At 38.1% G+C, this 18,747-nt stretch overlaps 1 protein-coding gene across 1 annotated transcript in view; it reads right to left on the minus strand.

Moving 5' to 3' along the window:
- Positions 1–18,747, minus strand: part of GPC6 (glypican 6) — a 798,134-nt gene that overhangs the window by 539,019 nt on the left and 240,368 nt on the right. Inside the window, exon 2 of the mRNA XM_074859430.1 lies at positions 16,064–16,222. Within this exon, the coding sequence (XP_074715531.1) occupies positions 16,064–16,222 (159 nt within the window). The remainder of the gene's footprint in view (positions 1–16,063; positions 16,223–18,747) is intronic.

Consider the following 18,747-nt stretch of genomic DNA (forward strand, 5'->3'; position numbering starts at 1 on the left):
TGTCACAGCTGAACTTAAGCAGACAGCCAAGCACTAACTTATCGAGTTCCTCCTTCTTAAAATTTCCATCTCCTAATTTTCCTACTCTCTTAACAGTATTTTGGTCTTATCTCCAAGATTTACTTGCCATACTACATGGCCAGACTACTGAATTTTGACCCCTCTCTCTCTCTCTCTCTCTCTTCCTCCCCTCTCTTTTATCTGAAGAAACCACAGCACATTTTTGCTGATTTAACAAGCTAAACCAGTTTAGTTGGTTTAAAGTTGGCTGATGGTATGCATGACCATCACGGTAAGGCGACCTCATGGTTGATCCTAAACTTTGCCATTTAAAATTCTTGAACAATGAGTTTAACTGTAACCAGCCTAAACATGTTCATCATATGAATGAAGGAAATTTCAAGTGAGAAGGATATGTAAAGTCTGAGTAGGAAAAGGAGATTTTAAAAAAGACAGAAAGAAAGAACCCACATCTAGGAACACTGAAGTCCTGTACACAAGTTACATTCAAGGAAGACAAAAGTCACTCATTCAAACAAGAGTAACTTCAGGCAGTATCTTTTAAATCTTTGCAAGCAGAAGTAAAGTGAAATTCTTCCTTTTTCACTGGCAATTTATTATTTTAAATGATTTTTAATATTTTGATCTAAAAATGTACTTGTTACAAAGATGCCTTGTTTTTCCATTTTATCTGTGCACCCAATAGCCATCGGAAAATTATTTGCTACCAGTATGTCTAGTAATGGTATAACATTTAAAATGCAAGACTGATATTCATCTCCTTATATATATAAAAAAAAAAATAATTCTGTAAGCCACAAGTTAAAATACTGAGCAAGCAAAAGACAAGAAATAACACATGGTCACAGTATTAACTTTTTATTTTCACATGGGCATGAACAGCACTGCACAAACTCACAAGCAATATTATCACCCGAGTCTCAGTTTGAGACCTGCCAATAGAATGTTCATGGATACCTTCTTTTGCACACCTATAGCACTGCATTAGGGATGCACAAATCACCCCTGTAAACGGTCACTGGGTCTCTGTTTTTTCCCCCTAATGCTGTTGGTTTTTTTTTTTATTTCAGAGATTATACAAAAAGCCTCTCACATCACTGCTAGTCCTAATTTATATATGGATTATAGCTTTCCCGGGTATGCTTAAAGTAGTAAAAATAAATAAATACAATATAGATTATCAATAAGGGCATTGTCAGCCTGCATAGTAACACATTTTCTATTTAGGGAATTTTTGAAAAGCAGCATTAGAGAAGTAAATTAAAGAGAAATTTAGATATTTAGACATTTAGAAATTTTACTCTAACCAGGAAACTGCTATTGTTCTTATGTGGTGCTAAGATCGTTTCCTTTCAAGCTGTGCATTTGAAGGCCTAATTACAGATCTTTCAAGTTAAGAGGAAAAGCAGGTGCCAGGAGGAGGGCAGATTTACATACTACGTAATACTAAACAACAACAAATCTTTGTGCTGGTAAACAATCCTCAGGTAACAGCCAGATTCTCCTGCTCATACCTTTAGATGATTTACCAGATCCTGCAACCTTTGACAAATCAATCCATCAGCTGCAATGAAATAAAGCCCTGTGGATTGCCTAGTGAGAGACCTTTGCTGAGGTGGTCTTCCTTGGGCCACCAGGTTTCAGCGCTTAGCCATCCTTTCATGGGACTAAGGCCACCATAAAAGTCAGTTCTCTCACATCTAATCTCTCCTTCGTCTTCTGCACTGTTCTTCTTCCATGCACCTCTTTAGAAACAGGTGAACAAAACCATATTCTCCTAGGCACACCGCTACAACAGTGGTAAAGTTTTAGGGATCAACCCACTGATGCGTAAGTGGAAAACCAGATCACGCTAGAGAAACACATCTCTCAGCAAGGTAACGACATAAATCACGAGCATAGATGAGGTGAAGGTGAAGATAAGGAGTTTTATTTCAAAATGCTTTTTTAAAAATAGTGGGCACACCATTGCTTTGGCCTGCTGCATTTTATTTTACACATTAGCTGAAAATGCAGTTGATCCCAATGCAAAGGCCTGGCATTAAACCTGCGTATATTTAGGTCCAGCACAGACTTATCCTTGGGCTAAGAATTAAACAGGGATTTTTCTAGTTTTATGTACTGTCATGGATTTCAGTGCATATGAAAGAAAGCAGTTCAAAAAACCAGTCACGTTAAGGAAGAGAATGTAGGAATGTAAAATGCCAGAAAATCCAAGTAAATCCTTATGCTTTTAGGCTTCCCTGTGAACAGTTAAGCATGATATTATCCTGGCAAGAATAGTATTGTCTCTCTGGCTCTGTTGTTAGAACTGGTCAATTATTACTTTGTACTAATATTTTTCTCCTTTTCAAGAACTATGTAAAATCAGAGAAAAGCAGAATTCAGGTACACTCAGATTCCTCAGTCCAGAAGTACCTTCATTCCACAAGGAGCATTACTGAAGGGCCATTTGAAAACTTTTTCCTGTTCCTCTCACTTTCCAAAGCCTCTCCTATTTTCATATTTTGTTTTGGCATAAAAAGAAGTACTCATACAAGGGTATGCAGATTTGATAAGGCAGGTCCTGATCCAATGATCACATCTATACAGAGATCGCATGACACTGAAACTGCTAAAAATACTAATGATATGCCCATAATTATTCAAGGAGTGTGATACCATGACTATAAAGTGTGGGGGGAAGAAAAGTCTAGGGTAATTTCCAGTCTAAGAGTTGTATAAATTCTTAATTTAAATTTCCTTAATGATCACTTGATATTTAATATCTCATTTTTATTTAACAGAGAAGCTGTCACGTAGGGATACCTGTCCTGCAAGGCATTTTATTTTATCCCTATCTTTGTCACCGTACAACTTGCTGTGATGTTCCAACAAAGTCACAATTGATGCCTCAAACATCCAGTGGGGAACTTTGACAAAGGAGATGGTCTCTATGGAAATGCCAGAGTAGTGCAGGTAACAACAGGGAGATCTGGCAAGGGGGGGCCTACAGAGGTGGGACTGCACGTCTCTGAGGCTAGAGTTCCCTACCTTGAGGGACTCCATGAAGAGCCAATGGGGAGGCCGTTTTCATGACGTGTGCACCAAGAAGAGGGGTCAGACAGTGGTCATACCTACAGGGAGGGGGGAGTAGCTCCCCAATGACCCCAAAGCCCACTGACCCATTTCCAGAAGGCTCTGAAGGTACAAACTTTGCATGCACTGGAGCTGGGAAGGTTCTGGAAGCATGAACTGAGCATGACACTTAATTAGCTTAAAGAATCCAAATACCTGCTGAGAGGAGGGGCAAGGGATTATAAAAGGACACTAACTGAAGCCCCGTGTGGCACCCCTCTGGAACTGGACCTGTAGACTGGCTGGACCAACACTGGAACCAGGACTGGTGAAATCTCTTTCTCTCTCCTTTCCTTTTTCTCGCTCTCTTTTCCCCTTTCTTCTCTTCTCTCTCATGCTTTATTTTCCACATATAGGACTTGCTGGGACATGTTACAGGGCTTGTTGGGATACGTTGTATGATTTAAAGGTTGTTAGTATATGTTACATGTTGTACAGTTTGTCAGTGCATTTGCGGTTTGTCAGTATATGTTGTAAGCTTTGCCTGAGCCGCTGTTTTCATTGTATTCACAGATTTTGGTTGTCATTCAAGTTTCCTAGCTGTTACACTATCTGTTGTGCAGTTGCCGGGTTTCAAGTAAACTTGCTATTTGGCAAAACCTTTTGGGTGATTGTTGTTACTTCTCGTACTGCGCAGAGAATTAAAAACAACTTCACTGTAGCCCACAGGGTGGGATGGGACACTTATTTAAGAAGCTAATCTCTCGCAGTAGACTGCTGAAAAAAATGTAACACACTCAAATAACTTCAGCTTGGACACAAGCTGCCACAGAATACAAATTTATTTGTTTCAGTCCAGTTATTGGCATTTGGAGCTGTATCTATGCTAAGTGTAAAGAGTGTGACATAGACAATGGATTGATTGATATTTAATAGTACAATGTGTACTGGATAAATAATATCTTTAAGTCAGTAGAATGAACAGAATGAAACTGAATAGTTACAATGTCTTAATAATTGGTATTGATAAAATGATGGCTATGCCAAAACATTAGAAGAGTGGTTAAGGAGGAATGTGTTGAAGGACTTCCAATGACATTTTGAGAACAAATCCCAGGAAGCATCCTAGAAAGACAGGAATGTGTGGTAGTGGGTATTCCTCATTAGCCTATTTGGAAAACTGTTACTAGCACCACTCAGCTTTCCATTTCTTCTCCCCTATCTCCAAACTGTTCTCATGCCCTGTGATTTTTTCAGACATGACACTTCAAGCTCCACATTGGCACAGAAAAATGCCACGTGTGGTATAGGGTGTACTATACAACTGGTGAGTACTTAAAAAGGTTCTTTGATTTAGCAGCATCTTGACTCTGTTTGAAATGTCGCAGATCCCACTGACTACATTGTTAGAAGAGTCTACAGAAGTAAAACTCCAAGAATGATCAGATTCTGGGTTAATGTGGCAAAACTGAGCCAAGTAGGATGTGGCAATGTAAGAAACCTCACTAAACATGGATTTTTCACTAGTTCAAGTTTCCAGCTAATAGAAACAAGCAAACAAAAAAATCTCCTCCCCTACTGATATACAATTAGATTAGAATGATCAAACCTGTATACCTTTACTTAAAATCCAGTATGTGAATAAATAAATAAATCATAAAGTTTAGACCGAATACCAACATGCTTACAAGTGCACAGTGGAATTTAAAAATATCAGATCATGTATGTTTTGGTATCAAAGTATGAAGCTGAATCTCAAAGATAGACTACATATAAGAAAAAGATGACTTCTGGGCATTGCACTAAATAAAAGACTAATTTCACAGCTATAGCTCTCCACTAGTTTTAACTCTCTTCACTAGGCAGCAGATCCCAGCTAGCTGGGTTTGGGCAGAGCCCAAAAACAATCCTGAGATGTCTGAGTCTCTGGGATCCACTTCTCATAGACTGGAAGCATCTTCAGCTCATGGCCAGTACTGAAACTTCATTAGGCACCAGAGAAAGTGAGACAGATTGCCTCTGCAAGTTATTTTATGAGATCTTAAATTAATATGTAATTTACTTGTAGGAGTGCCAGGAAAGTTATAGAGATACATACAACAGTAGACACTGAAGAAACACTACTTTCCTGGGAGTGTTTGAGATTTGCTTGTAAAGCTGATCAAAGTGTTAACATCAGAAACTTCTAAAAATTAAAAATGTAGTGCTGATGCTTTTCACAAATTCATAGAATTTCACTGTGCCATAAAATATACCATTGCAAAAAAGGTTATAATAATTTGTTTCCTCATTTTTAATGCAAATGTTGTATTTCTTCAGTTGAAAATAACCTTTAGCATTCATATGCTATCCTTTAAAATACTTGAACTTACTGAAATTCAGAACTAAATCTGTATAGCATTTTGTTGCCATGAAATACATATTTCAACTTCAAATCTTGTGTGATGATTGGGTGGTGATTCAAGCAACTGCTTCCAGATTTTGAAAATTAAACACCCAGTCATTATTTGCTTGTCTTAATAGTTGCTCTTAGAAAATAGTAAATTTCCTAGTCTGTATTCCTTCGCATGCAAACTTGTCATATTTTTCCCCTCTAGAGATTTTACATGCTCCAAAAACTAGTTTACATCAAGCAGAGATCACCTCATCTTCCATCAGTTACTCCATGGTGTTACCAAATGTAGATTCAACTTTTATACAAGTATGTATAAATTGATGCCTTCCTTAAGCTGCACACCCCTATGAAAATGATTCAATGTGAGAAGAAGGAAAAAGCAGATAACAACAGAATTTATTTCCTCAGCACAATTTTAGTACCTGCATAGTCAAGTTGCTCTTAGCAGAGTAAAAATTAAATGACAGACTTTGTACCCACTCACTGAAGTTAGTAGTCAAAAACTACCTCCTGTTAACTTTTCTTGGCCATAATCTTGCTGAGATTTCATTGACTGAAAATGTCCTATGTTCACCTCCTTCCTGCTTCATATGTCTAAGGTTTTCACTATGACTGTAGCTCTTCAAGAGCAAGGACAGACTTTTAGCTGTGTGTTGATGAATCTTCTAACTCAGAAATAACAAATGGCCTCTAGATGCTCTTATGACAACACAAAAAAGTATCAATTCACAGTAAATAATTTCACCTAAGAATATTAAATTAGTAACCTGCCATATATTGAAGAAGATATTTTTCAGTCCTTAAGGTCTGTTGTCCATTTCATAAAATTCTTGGTAGAGCTTCAAAGCACACTTCAGGTATAAATGGTGTCCACCATCTGTCTTTCCACTAATATGAAGACTATCTTCCACAAAAGCTGCATCAAGTTACCCATCTAAGATTTCTCCTGTAAGCTATATACTGTCCTTTACATGATTATAGTCATAATAGATATCTCATGCCACAGTATTTTTGGTCCTACCTTTCTCTCTCTCTCTCCCCCATTTTCCAGCTAATCTCCTGCTCTATGCATTGCCCTTACAATATCACAACTGTAATGATAGGTAACTGACCTGCACATTGCTGAAACATTCAGCTGACTTTTCAGTGATATATCATTCTGATTGCATAAAGCACACAGGCTACAAGTAAAAGAAAATGGGAGTTTATTTCTGATAAAGCTTGTAAATTAATCTATACATACCCCAGAGTAAACTGAGCATGTGATGCATATATAATAAACACGTTAAGCAAAACCATTTCAGTATAACTTGGAAAAGATTGGAAAGTTGAAAATAAAGATCCCAATTTATGAAAATATCCCAAGAAGTGAACAAGTGGGAACTGTATCAGTAATACTGAGAAAAAGAATCCCTAAAAAGCATTATGAAGAATCAGTGAAATTTAGTGTTCCAAAATATTTAGGAAAATTGGAACATTTCAGTAATATGTGCCTCTGTCTATCAAGCCATGCATTTTTTTAAGTCCCAAGATTTCAGAAACAACACCTGAATGACCATGCATAGTACCAACAAGCAAGAAATATGCAACAAGCAAGTATGAATAATCTAGTAGGGTTTACATCTTGGTGAGCAGCTTTTATTTTGTCTGTAGCAGTTTGGCCAGCAGTAACTCCACTAGTTATGGAGGTGTCACTTCTAATGACAGTTGCATGGCAAGCATGGTGTTACGCTAACCAGCTTGCCCGTACACCATTTGTCAGCCCTCACCAGCACCAAGTGGGGTTTCCCACACAGAGACCGACTGCTACTCCTTTCTACCAGCACCTACACAGACAAGCTGCTAGATTGTGCTACGGGAGTGTAGCAGCATATGCTTATTTTTACATCTCAGCTATTGGTATAGAATGAGAGCTAATGCATATCAAGCAGGGAAGACTTCATAAGCAATACCCTTGTGCCACATCTTTCCTATCTTCTTCCTGAAGATTTGGTAGCTCTGATTTATAGATGTAATTTTCATAGTTACTACTAAGTATAGTACAAGTGGACCTTCATATGTCTGTTTTTAAACTCTCTCTAAAAGTATTCTTAAGGCACATAGGCATATAGTTTCCTTCTGTTCCTAAAAGACCTATCTTACTGCTAAAAGTGACATTCCTATGACACTCCTCCCAGAAAAAGAGCCATTTCCATATTTTTCTGGTAAACCACAGAGCAGAGGTAAAAGGAAAAAAGGAAACTTTAATTTAAAATAGACTTTAAAAAGCCTTTTAGATAAGCAGAAATACAGGGACCGAGATTCAACAAATCTTTTTTCAAATATTCCAGGATCTTCTTCATGATATACTATTTTAAGTTTGCTTTTAATTTCCCAGTTGTTTGGACAAACAGGCAAAAGAATTAAGGGTAGAAGGGCAGCAAAAAGACAACAATGACTGCATAGTATAGTCAAGAGATTAATCTAAAAAATAGTATTCCTGCATTTAATGATGGTTGAGGGCAACAAATGAAAAATGATAAGGCTACGGTTCCTATTATCCAGGGTGCTGATTCTATGTATGAATACCCTTGTTTTGTAGCTTTGTTTTTATATACAGTCCCTATTTTTGATTCTTACAGCATGGTTTTGTCCTTGCTGTGTGTCAGGTGAGCACTTACTACCAAAGTAAGAATCAGGTATGGGTAACAGAGCTTCTGACGGCTGATTGCCAGAAGACTGATGTCTTTCATCAGTGTGATGGACTTGAGGCTGAGTCCTTTATTAATCCTATAGTTGTCCATATGCATATGAGGCATCTTTAATCACTGGATTTTTTGTATTAGTAAATCAGTAATTTTACTTATGGGTTAGTATTTTTAAGGCTTGGACACTAAGCTCAGAAAACAATTTCCATCATAAAATATTAAAAACTTACACTGTTCAGAGCTTCAGCAAAGATTAAATGTCATTTGAATTCAACAGGACAGTGGTCTTTTTCAACGAGCATAAGATAATAACTAACCACCATACTGCTTACTTGACTCAATATTTTTAATGTCTTTCTCCCCACAAAATACTGCACAAAAAGAGGATTACTTTTGTAAAAGAGGCAAATAAAGCACAAAGAGAGCCTCAGAAGTGGTTTAGATGTTTCACTTTTATTCCATTCCTTGGGGTGGAATTTATCTGAACAAATGTGTAAGTACATCCACAGTATAGGCATCTATGTCTGAACTAAATGCCCTCTCTAATCAATACAGAGAAATAAGCACTTCAGGGAGAGATTTTTCCAGGGCTGTTTAAGGTGTAAACTTTAGACCGGCATGACTTGCACCCATCATCCCCTATTGACTACCAAGGGAACCTCCAGGAGTACCCTACACTGTGGACATCTAATATTCAGCATGGCAAATTCTGCTTTCTGTTTCACAGGAAAAACACTGGATCTCTGCCTTCTCAAAGTCTGTTTGAATTTGACTACATCTGGATGGACAACATGCTTTCAAATGAGATCCATTTGAGAGTGGGTTATATCCGCCTGTTCCAGCACAGGGTAGCAGCTTGTCCTTTGCTTTGCAGCTTCATAAACCTGATGCAGCTGATTAGAAGGTCACACGCTCCACTGACCAGCTGCACATAGAAAAGGAAGCTGCAGAAGAGTGGAGAGAACAAGCCATCCAAAGGCACGAAGTGCATTTCCAGTAGCAGGGAGGGTGCAGAAGTCATCAGCTCCCACAGCTCTGCCTTTCAGTACAAGACTTGACCAGGTTAGAGGAATTTGCACTCATGGTTGGAAACTCTTCTTACTACTAGGCCAATCCTTCCTTTCCAAGTCTTGTAGGCTTGACACGTCTCCTCTTTTGGTTAATTAAAAAAAAAAAAAAATTATTTTGATCTAATGTGATTCACAAATTTTGACATAATATGTGAAACTGAATAATATGTGAACAGTAATAGCACAAATCTTACAGGATTAGACCCTAAAATCATTTGTAGGCAATAGAGGTTCCTCTTAAGCTATCATCAACTCTGATGACGGGATTTGGATCCAGTGTAGAATGTTTTATTTTCAAATTAGTGTTTCCTGTCAAATATAAGGTAAGGGATCTTTTATCAAGAATCTCTGTAAAGTTTAAAAACTTGTGCCAGATGTCGAACAAAAGCTTGCAAGAAGTTACATACTACAAGCCAGCAGATGTTACCTTTTTTTAAGGCTTCTAACTGCTCTAAGGCCTGTATTTTGCAAGTGCAGAAGTTATGTAGTGTTTTAAAACAGTAGATGAATTACATGGAAACTGTGGCCCTGCTAGCACTGTTACAGCTGAACAGTTGTGGTGCTTTAAAAATCCACCTGTCCTGCAATGGATTTTGCATTTGATGGGAAACACATTGCAAACTAACACTGAAATCTTGTAACACAAACAAAGAAAACAAAACAAAACACCACCACCTTGCCCAGAACTAAAACCCAAAATATCTAGTATCCCAGCTTTAGTATGGTGGAGCCTATGTTCTGTCGCAGACATGGCAGCACTAAAATAATATAAGTAGTTGCATAAATTACAGAGATTATACTGTATCTGTTTGATTTTCCAACACTCCTGAGAAGCCTCCTTCCTCCCAAACAGGTCTATGGAAAAGGCAGACCTTTCTGATCCCTTGCTTCCAAAAAACAAAGAAACAAAACAAAACTCTGCCTGTGAAAACCGTGCCCTTTCACATTCAAAGTAAGCAAAGTGTGAAAAAAATATCCTGCTGAAAGTCTGTCCTTCACCCACGGACCATGACAGCACCAGTGTGCAAGTGGGCTCCTGTGCTGTTGTGCTCCTCCCTCCTCTGTAGAAGGTCCATGGAGGTCAGTGCAGCTCCAGGCATGAGTTGGGCTCAAGCTGGGCTGGCAGGCTGGGCAGCAAGGGCGGAAGGAAGGGGGACCTGAGGGCAGAAGGCGTGCATTGGCCATGCAGCTGAACCTCAGTGTAGTTCAACTTCCAGCATCTCCCTTATTTTACTTTTCATGCTCTTTTTGCCAAGTTTAATGAGATAGCTATACCTGGCCACAAGAGTTCTTTGTTGGAAAGCAGCTTCACAAAACACATTTTTGTCAGCTCTAATATCAAGGAAAGATTCAAAAACACTATTTTTCTTCAAGTTCTTTCATAAATTGTGCCAGAAAAGAAAAAGGAATACAGGGTGTCTGGGATGCTAGCTATTCTTGCAGGTATTGTTTTGGGGGATTATCTTTGAAAATTTATTTTCTGCTCTGTAATTTACACTGTTACTCCTGGTAATGACTGTAAGAAATATAAGCAGCACTAATGGGTATGGATCACTGTTCTCCTAGACTGTAAGAAAAAGGAGCATGGGGAATGATGACCCTGTAAGATAGATCAATGCAGCTGCAGATTGGTTCTTACGCTATTCAGGTTATTTTCCTTAAATGGCATCATGCCTCACACATTCTGCTGAAGGCTATCCATATCCATTCAAGTTCATGACAGCTATTCTTAGACATTCTTTCATTTTTAACACCATTACCAAGACTAGTACTGTACCTTTTTTAATGAGAATGAGGAGACTGTCTCTTTTAACAGGTTCAGATCTATTTGGCTTAAATTAAATTTTTTTGCTATTATTTTCCTATAGTTTTTCAAAGGATTAGTGAGAAAATGTCACTGAACATCTACTTGTCTCCTCATTAACATTCATGATAAAACCTTCCAGTAGGGCTGGTTGCAGCTTGCTGATGGAGCAATACTTAAAAGAAATTGGCTTGTCTGTGAAACAGCTGCTCAGCAATGCCACTATGCAAGGGAATCGGTAATAATAAAATGGTACTATTACAGCTACACTGGGAGTATAATATATTTTAAGCTGCTTTGAGGTATGCAGTGGGGGTCCAAGAATTGGAGCATGATTGCTTGTCTATTGCTAGGAAAGGAAACAGCTGATTGTTACATGTCTGCTTATTTGAATTAGTCCCACCAAAAGCCTTGAGGTAAAAGAAGAATCTGTATCTGCTGGAACTCTTCACTTCCTGTGTGTTTCCTGTCAGCTGGAAGGGTTTTTTGTTCCTTTTCCTAGTTTTTGGAAGGGTTTGTGAGTCCCATTGCTGAAACACTTACTGCATTCTTTGCTAAGAACATTGAACACCTACTGTTTCAAAGGAATTTTTCTCATTTCAAGGCTTGCTTTCCTAGGCAAGATGCTCAGGAGAAGATTCTCTGGATCCTCATGCACCCCTTAGCGAAATTCCAGATACTGTGTTTTTTTTGTTTTTTTTTTAAATGACCATCCAGTATGGCAATGCAACGGCAAATACAGAGATGTGGGCAATACAGATGTAAACATCTGCACATAAGGCTCAGCCAAGAAACAATTGGCAGCTGGTATTATGTTGTGTAGTGACATACTAATTCACACTGATTGTCTAGAATATGGAAACTAAATAAAAAATACAGTAGTGAGATCTTTGGCTCTGAGACATCTTTGAACCTCATGTTCTATGAGGAATAAAACACTTAGGAAAAAATGAACCTGGAAGAATAGAGCAGTTAAAAGTCCCAACATAGTGACAGCCCCTTAGAAATGTGGAGGGCAAATGAATAAGAAATGAGTATGATTGTACAGGGCTTTAGGATGCAAGAACTGATTTCCAGTTAAAAGAAATTTCTTCTGACCATAGCTGGTTCCAAAGCACTTAATAGTTTTAAAGGTCTCTGTTATGAATTTCATATTTAGCTTCTCTGCTTATAGTTATTGCAGAAATTAGTTCTTGTAGAGATTTGGAAAGTACTGCACTTATGATAAAATGAAATATAAAATTGAAATATAAATGATGTAGGAACATTGCCATGGAGGGAGATGAACCTTCCTCTCAGCTCAGCACTGGTAAGGCCACATTTGGAGTGCTGGGTCCACAGCTGGGCTCCCCAGTACAAGAGAGATATGGACATACCGGCGCAAGTCCAGCAAAGGGCAGCAAGATTATGAAGGGACTGGACCATATGAGCAGAGGCTGAGAAATCTGGCACTGTTCAGCCTGGAGAAGAGAAGGCTCTGGTGTGATCTGATCCATGTGTATAAATGTCTGGTGGGAGGAGTAAAGAAGATGGAGCCAGGATCTTCACAACAGAGCCCAGTGACAGGGCAAGAAGCACTGGGCACATATTAGAAAAATGGAGAATTCCATTTAAACACAAGAAACAGTTTTTTACTGTGAGGGTATTCAAACACTGGCAGAAGTTGCCCAAAGAGGATGTGGAGTCTCCATCCTTGGAGATCTTCAAAACCCAGCTGCACATGGTCGTGGGCAACCTGAGGTAGCTGACCTTGCTTTAAGCAGGGGGGCTTGACTAGGCCATCTCCAGAGTAGCCTTCACATCTCAGTCATGTTCTGATTCTGTGATTCTATGTAAGAATGTGTGTCTGACCAGAGGCTAAAGAGACAATTTTTAAGTTATAGCAGATTGAGTTTCCTTTTAGATAAGATCATGAATAGGAATCTAGGGCAAAATCCTGAAATGGAAAACTGACCTCAAATTACCTCTCAAAATGGAAATCATAAAATCATTCCACCTATGCTTAAGTGTATGGACGTGGGACAGAAAGCAAATAAAATAAGAAAGGCAAGGCATATGAAGGTCAGATCATAATTCAACAAAGTGTTCACACACTTATAATGTGAAGATTAGCATTACTCTAAGGTGTGCCTGGTACAGCAGAAAAAAAACCTTCAAAAATCTACAAGACCTTCCATGTTCCTTTCAAGAGTTTGCAAAATTATATATAAATGTCTGCATGAACACAGAGGCTGGCAGCAACAGTAGTTTATTGTAACTCCTCACAGGAGCAATGGTAATATACTCTCTATCTCAACATTACTTAAATGTTCATACATTCTGTTATTGCTTAGATAAGCTGCTCTCGATAAACACAGGTGCTGCACATAACTTCCATAAAATCATCACAATTGGCTGTATTCGTTTTGTTCTCTGTGGTATACTAGCACCAAATGGCTGAGTCATGTATCAGAACACCCTTGTACAAGCAAAGTACCAAGTTAAAACAACAAAAAAGATAGCCTTGAAGAATTAAAACATTGATTTTGTCCTGGTTTTGGCTTGGATAGAGTTAATTTTCTTGAGCTGGGAGAGAGCACAGCCAGAGTGCTGGGCCCGGATTGGCCATTGAAGTATTCCATATTATGTGACAACATGCTCACTATATAAAGGAGGCGGGTTCTCTCTTGCTTCCAGTAGGCATGGTGGGGTCAGGATCACTGCCAGGAGCAGGCTGGGCATCAGTTGCCAGGTGGTGAGCAATCGCATTGTGCATTACCCTTTTGGACTTCCTACTGTAACTGTTTTGTTACCGTCACTAAACAATTTTTTTTTAATTTCAACCTACAAGGTTTTCCTTTTTGTCCCTCCCCTATTTTCCCAGGTGGGGGAGAAGGTGAGCAACTGGCTGCATGGTGTTGGGCTGCCAGCAGAGTTAAAACCATGACAATGTTAATGTTAATTTGCTTTACACGAAAATGCATCATCCTATTTTAAACTGCAACAAATCTAGCTGGTTTTATACTGAAAGACAGTCTATTAGGTGAATATATTTCTTCATTAATGCATTTGCCCTTCTAGAAAAACTAAGCAGTTTTTCCGTACAAGTGAACTTTTGAATAGATTTAGAACAGCATTAAAATACTGAACATATACACAAAGTTCAAATGCTCTTTGATAAGACTTCACATTGCAAATTCCCTTTAAAACATCAATGAAGCCAGAAAGGAACCACTTAGTCTTTTAATCCAACTTTCTGTGGAGCAGATTCGTAAGAATCACAGAATGCAATATTTACAACAGGTCAGGAACTTTCAGCTATATACCTTATTGTCAGTGTTAAGATACAGAACTTCAGGCTACTGAAAAAGCTATAATGTGCTGAAGTTCACTGAAATACAAACAGGCCTAAAGTTGTCAAAGAATTAGTAAGGAACCATCTGAATTCTGTGGTAAATGAGCCCAGTGTTTCCAGTAAACTACACTGCTCACTGAACACTGGTGATCATCTTGGTTTCCTTCTAGAAAAAGAGAAAAGCCCTGTACATGCCATAGATGGTTTGAAATGTCTCTTCTGCTTTCATACTCATATTGTAATACTGCACACAACCTCTGGATTTTTTTTTTTAGGATCTTCAAAGCCAAGTAAAATCTTGAAAATCCACTACACAAAAAGTTCCAGCTTCACATTAAAAAGGGAAGCCATCACAATGTAGAGCACTGCAGAGTCATCCACACTGCAGTCCTTCCAAGGACTAAGGACGCTTTCTAAATTATATTAGCACCTGATCTGCTGCTGGGGACTTTTCTCCAGCTCATCCTCATGTTATACATTCCCCATTCCCTCCTTTTATAATTAATTTTCCCTTCTGTGTCATATTGAGAAAATCAAAATTAGAAAAAAAAATAAAAATCTTTAATTGGATAAAGAGAATGATACAGAATTACTCTAAGGAGTTAGAGACATCTGCATTTCTGAATGCAACCTCAGAGTTACGAAGTAAGCTTCCAACTTCAGGGATAACCTTTCCACCATTCTCCTACATGTGTGCATAGGCCCTGTTACCTGGGGTCAACCAGCTTTACTGCACCTGTTTGCAGACTTCCTACCTACATGCAAAGATGCAGCTCTGCAGTCCTCTCTGCAATGCCAATTTACATCTTCAGTGCCAGACCTTTTCCAACTTACACACAATCAGAAATGCTCAGGGGGACACTTTCAACACAAATGCAGATTTCATATTTAGATAAAGCCATGACTAAATATTCTAAAGCGCTTTTACACTTTGCGAATCTGCAGTTTATGAGAAAAGCTCAATACAGTGTGATTTGTAAATACGGACGCAACCATAGAAACTACTTAATGTTCATTATTAAAGACAAGCATTTAGCCAATTGTGACACTGAACCCTTGATCTTACAAAGATCTTACAAAGGCAGAGGACCAGAAGAAATTGGAGTACTGATTAGAAACAAATAAAAACCCCAAACTGTCCTTGTCAATTCTTCCTAAGTATAAAAGATGTGTTTGATACTGCTTAAGTGGTTTGCATGACAATCCCTCTCAAATGCAACTGAGGCCTTAGTGCTCGGAAGCCAGAAGCCCTCTAAGAGACTCAGAAAATCATGCAGGAAAAAAACTACAGTCTTAAGACAAAAAGGTAGACTACAAAAAAACCGCTTTGCAATAACAAAAGTCACGGGAGAACCACAGTTCATCCTTCAACAGTGAACATAATTGCAAACCTAAACTTTGCATTTGAAACTAGGAGACAAAAATTATAAACCTCTCTATGCATATCTAATCTCTTTTTTCAACATTAGCCAAGCCTGCAGGTGCTTAACTGTCCGATTCTTGATGTCAATGTATTTAAAGACAATACTCACAAGACTGAAAAGCATACCAGCTCTAAGTTGACTCCTATCTTAGTCAAACTGACAACTGCAAATGTGATATCTAATTGTAAAGAAAATAACATTGGAATTTATTATGGATAACTGACTTTTAAATCCAATAACCTTGAATATAAGAAAATTATACCCAGCCTACCGTCAAACTTCTTGTGTCGGGATACAAAAGTGGTGCGTACAAAGTGACTTGTCTCCTCCACTAAGTTTTCAAACTCCAGTTTGCTCTGTTGGCTTAACTTGTCCTCCATTTCTGATGTGCAACATGTATATTCCTGAGGGCAGATTCTCAAATGTTCCCCTGGAATCACAAGAAAAAAGGAATTAGAATTGAATACAGATAGAAATGTGTCAGAACGAAATATACACGATGCCTCTTCAGTTAAAGAAGATGGTCTACCCAAAGAGCTCTTTAAGGCTGACTACTTGATTGGGAACACTTTGAATCTGTATCAACAACTTTGCCATAGTTGGGCATTCCTCACACAGGAGGGGACACACAGTTTGCAGACTTGTTTTGATACTTCAAAAGGTAGAACTGTCTCATGCCAAAAGTGATTCCTCATGCTGAAGAATCCTTCCGCATAAACAGACATATACTTAAAAATTCAAAGACAATTGCTTGCTTTTTGTTTGTACTCAGAATGCCTGGAGAAACACCTAGTGAGATGCCCTGTTACAAGTCCTGTCTTGCTGTCAAAACCTGAACCACAGAAATTATGTATTTCTATAGCTAGGTCCCACTTGCCCAAATGCACCAAAACATTCTCCCCTTCTACCCTTCCTTCCCTTCTGCTTGAGTAAGTGTATTTTAATGACTGTGTTTGGGTGCCACATGTTTTCTTGGGCAGCATTTCTTGTCAGACCAAGCAAGTGTTCTGCTGAATAGGAGAAAGCAATGAAGAGTTTAATTAATGCTTATGTTATATGGAAATGCAATGTAAAAGGTAATGAAAGCCTCTTATTTAATTCAATAGATTTATCTCTTGAAGCACTGTGCCAGTTCTTCTGACAATATTGCTTTCTTCGGTACAATTTGCAAGTGGAAACCAATTCTTTAGCTCATGAAATTAAAATGGTCTGTTATTACATGAAATGTGAATTTCCAATTGACACTGTACTATGGGTGTCAGAAACATTTAGCTCAGTTTGTACAAAGGCAGCAAATTCTACCATACCCTCTTGAGAAATAAAAAGAATGATCTGCCTCTATGATTAAAGTTACTTGTAAGGCAATGAAAACATTTAGCTTTCTGTACACTGAATCCTGATTAAAAATCCCTCTGCAAATCTCTGAAAGGTGCAAATAAAATGATATACAAAGCCCAAGGGTTAAATAAATACTGGGGACCTGATTCTCATTTATACTGAGGCTCCCTTCTACCACTGTTGAGCTGTAAAGAAGATTTAAATGCAATTTATACCTACTTTAAGGCTACTTTTCACCATTCTTATTACGTAGTGAGGAGAATCAGGCCCTACGGTTTATGCTTCCCAGGGGTATAATACATTTAGCTGCTGCATCATTTTGAAAACAGCATCAAAAAGAGGTTTGCACATGTTTAGAATAAACATTGTCTTGAGTCTGCCCTTACCTTATTCCAATTTTTGTTTCAGTTTTTGAATGAAGTCTTTTAATTTGAATTTCCTCAACCCTGATCTAACACCCCCATCTTATTTCATTTTTTCTTCAAGAGTTCATAATATATGAACTATAATGCCATGAGATTTCTTTTAGCAGTCTCAAGACTTTTTAAAAGCTCACAGCTATACATCTTCAGAAAGGATCATTTAATTATTATCAGTTACTGTTCAGCAGTACTACGTACAAGTCCCAGTCATGTCCAAAAGCACCATGATATAAAACACTGTATAAACCTGGAAAAAGAGATACCCATGACCAACACAATGTTGTAAGGATCATTTCCCATTCTACTACACCCTCCCAACACAATAAATTAATTCCTCTCAATTCTCAAAACCACACATCTAAGCAAAACCCAACACATACAAGGACTGGTGAGCCAGCTGCTGTCAAACGTAAATGATAGTGGCAAAATAATGGTTGCCTTACCCTCTACATCACTGTCACATTAAACTGAAACTTTTCAACAGGTAACATGTGACTGTGGAGTACAATAATAAGACACAATAAGAATTATTTTAGTAACAGTAATGTTCCAAGTTTTTATTAGATGTCAGAAAGACAAGGAAAGCTGAAATACTGTGTCATTAGAAGCAGTGCTGTGTGTTTGATTAAATGAAAAAAAAAAAAATACCCCATCCATAACGTCTGTACCCCCCTTCCTTGATAAACCCAAGGGTCTTTACTCATTGAAAAGCACTGGGTAGACCTACTATCCCAGTTTCAGCCACAGCGGTAGTTTATGCTTTCAGTAATGCTATGTCCTCTAGTGCTGTTGCAGTCAAGAATTTTTATAAAATTCAGTTTTGTTTCCTCTGTTCATTTCAAATTTTTTTTCTCTTCTGTCTGTCTGTGCTTTTCATAATTGCCAGACTATCAACTGAACTAATGTTAATCATCAAGGCACTGTGCTTGGTGAGTAACAGCCACTGGTCTAGATTTTTAAGAGATTATGTTATGTTGAGTATTATGACGAGTTAAAGCATATTGAACTCAGTATAGCAGTCATTTTTGTAGCAGTATTAATTTTTCTCTTGCTTATTTATTTATGGTCTTACTTTCTCTTTGCTATATAAATGACTTCCCACCTTGGCTACTACAAACTCATTTAAATTTCTACTGCACTTATGCCTTATACATGTATTTTCATTAAGTTTCTTCTGTTTAATTCACTGGATCTT

Source organism: Strix uralensis, chromosome 2 (assembly GCF_047716275.1).
Source record: "Strix uralensis isolate ZFMK-TIS-50842 chromosome 2, bStrUra1, whole genome shotgun sequence".
NCBI classification, from domain to species: Eukaryota; Metazoa; Chordata; class Aves; order Strigiformes; family Strigidae; genus Strix; species Strix uralensis.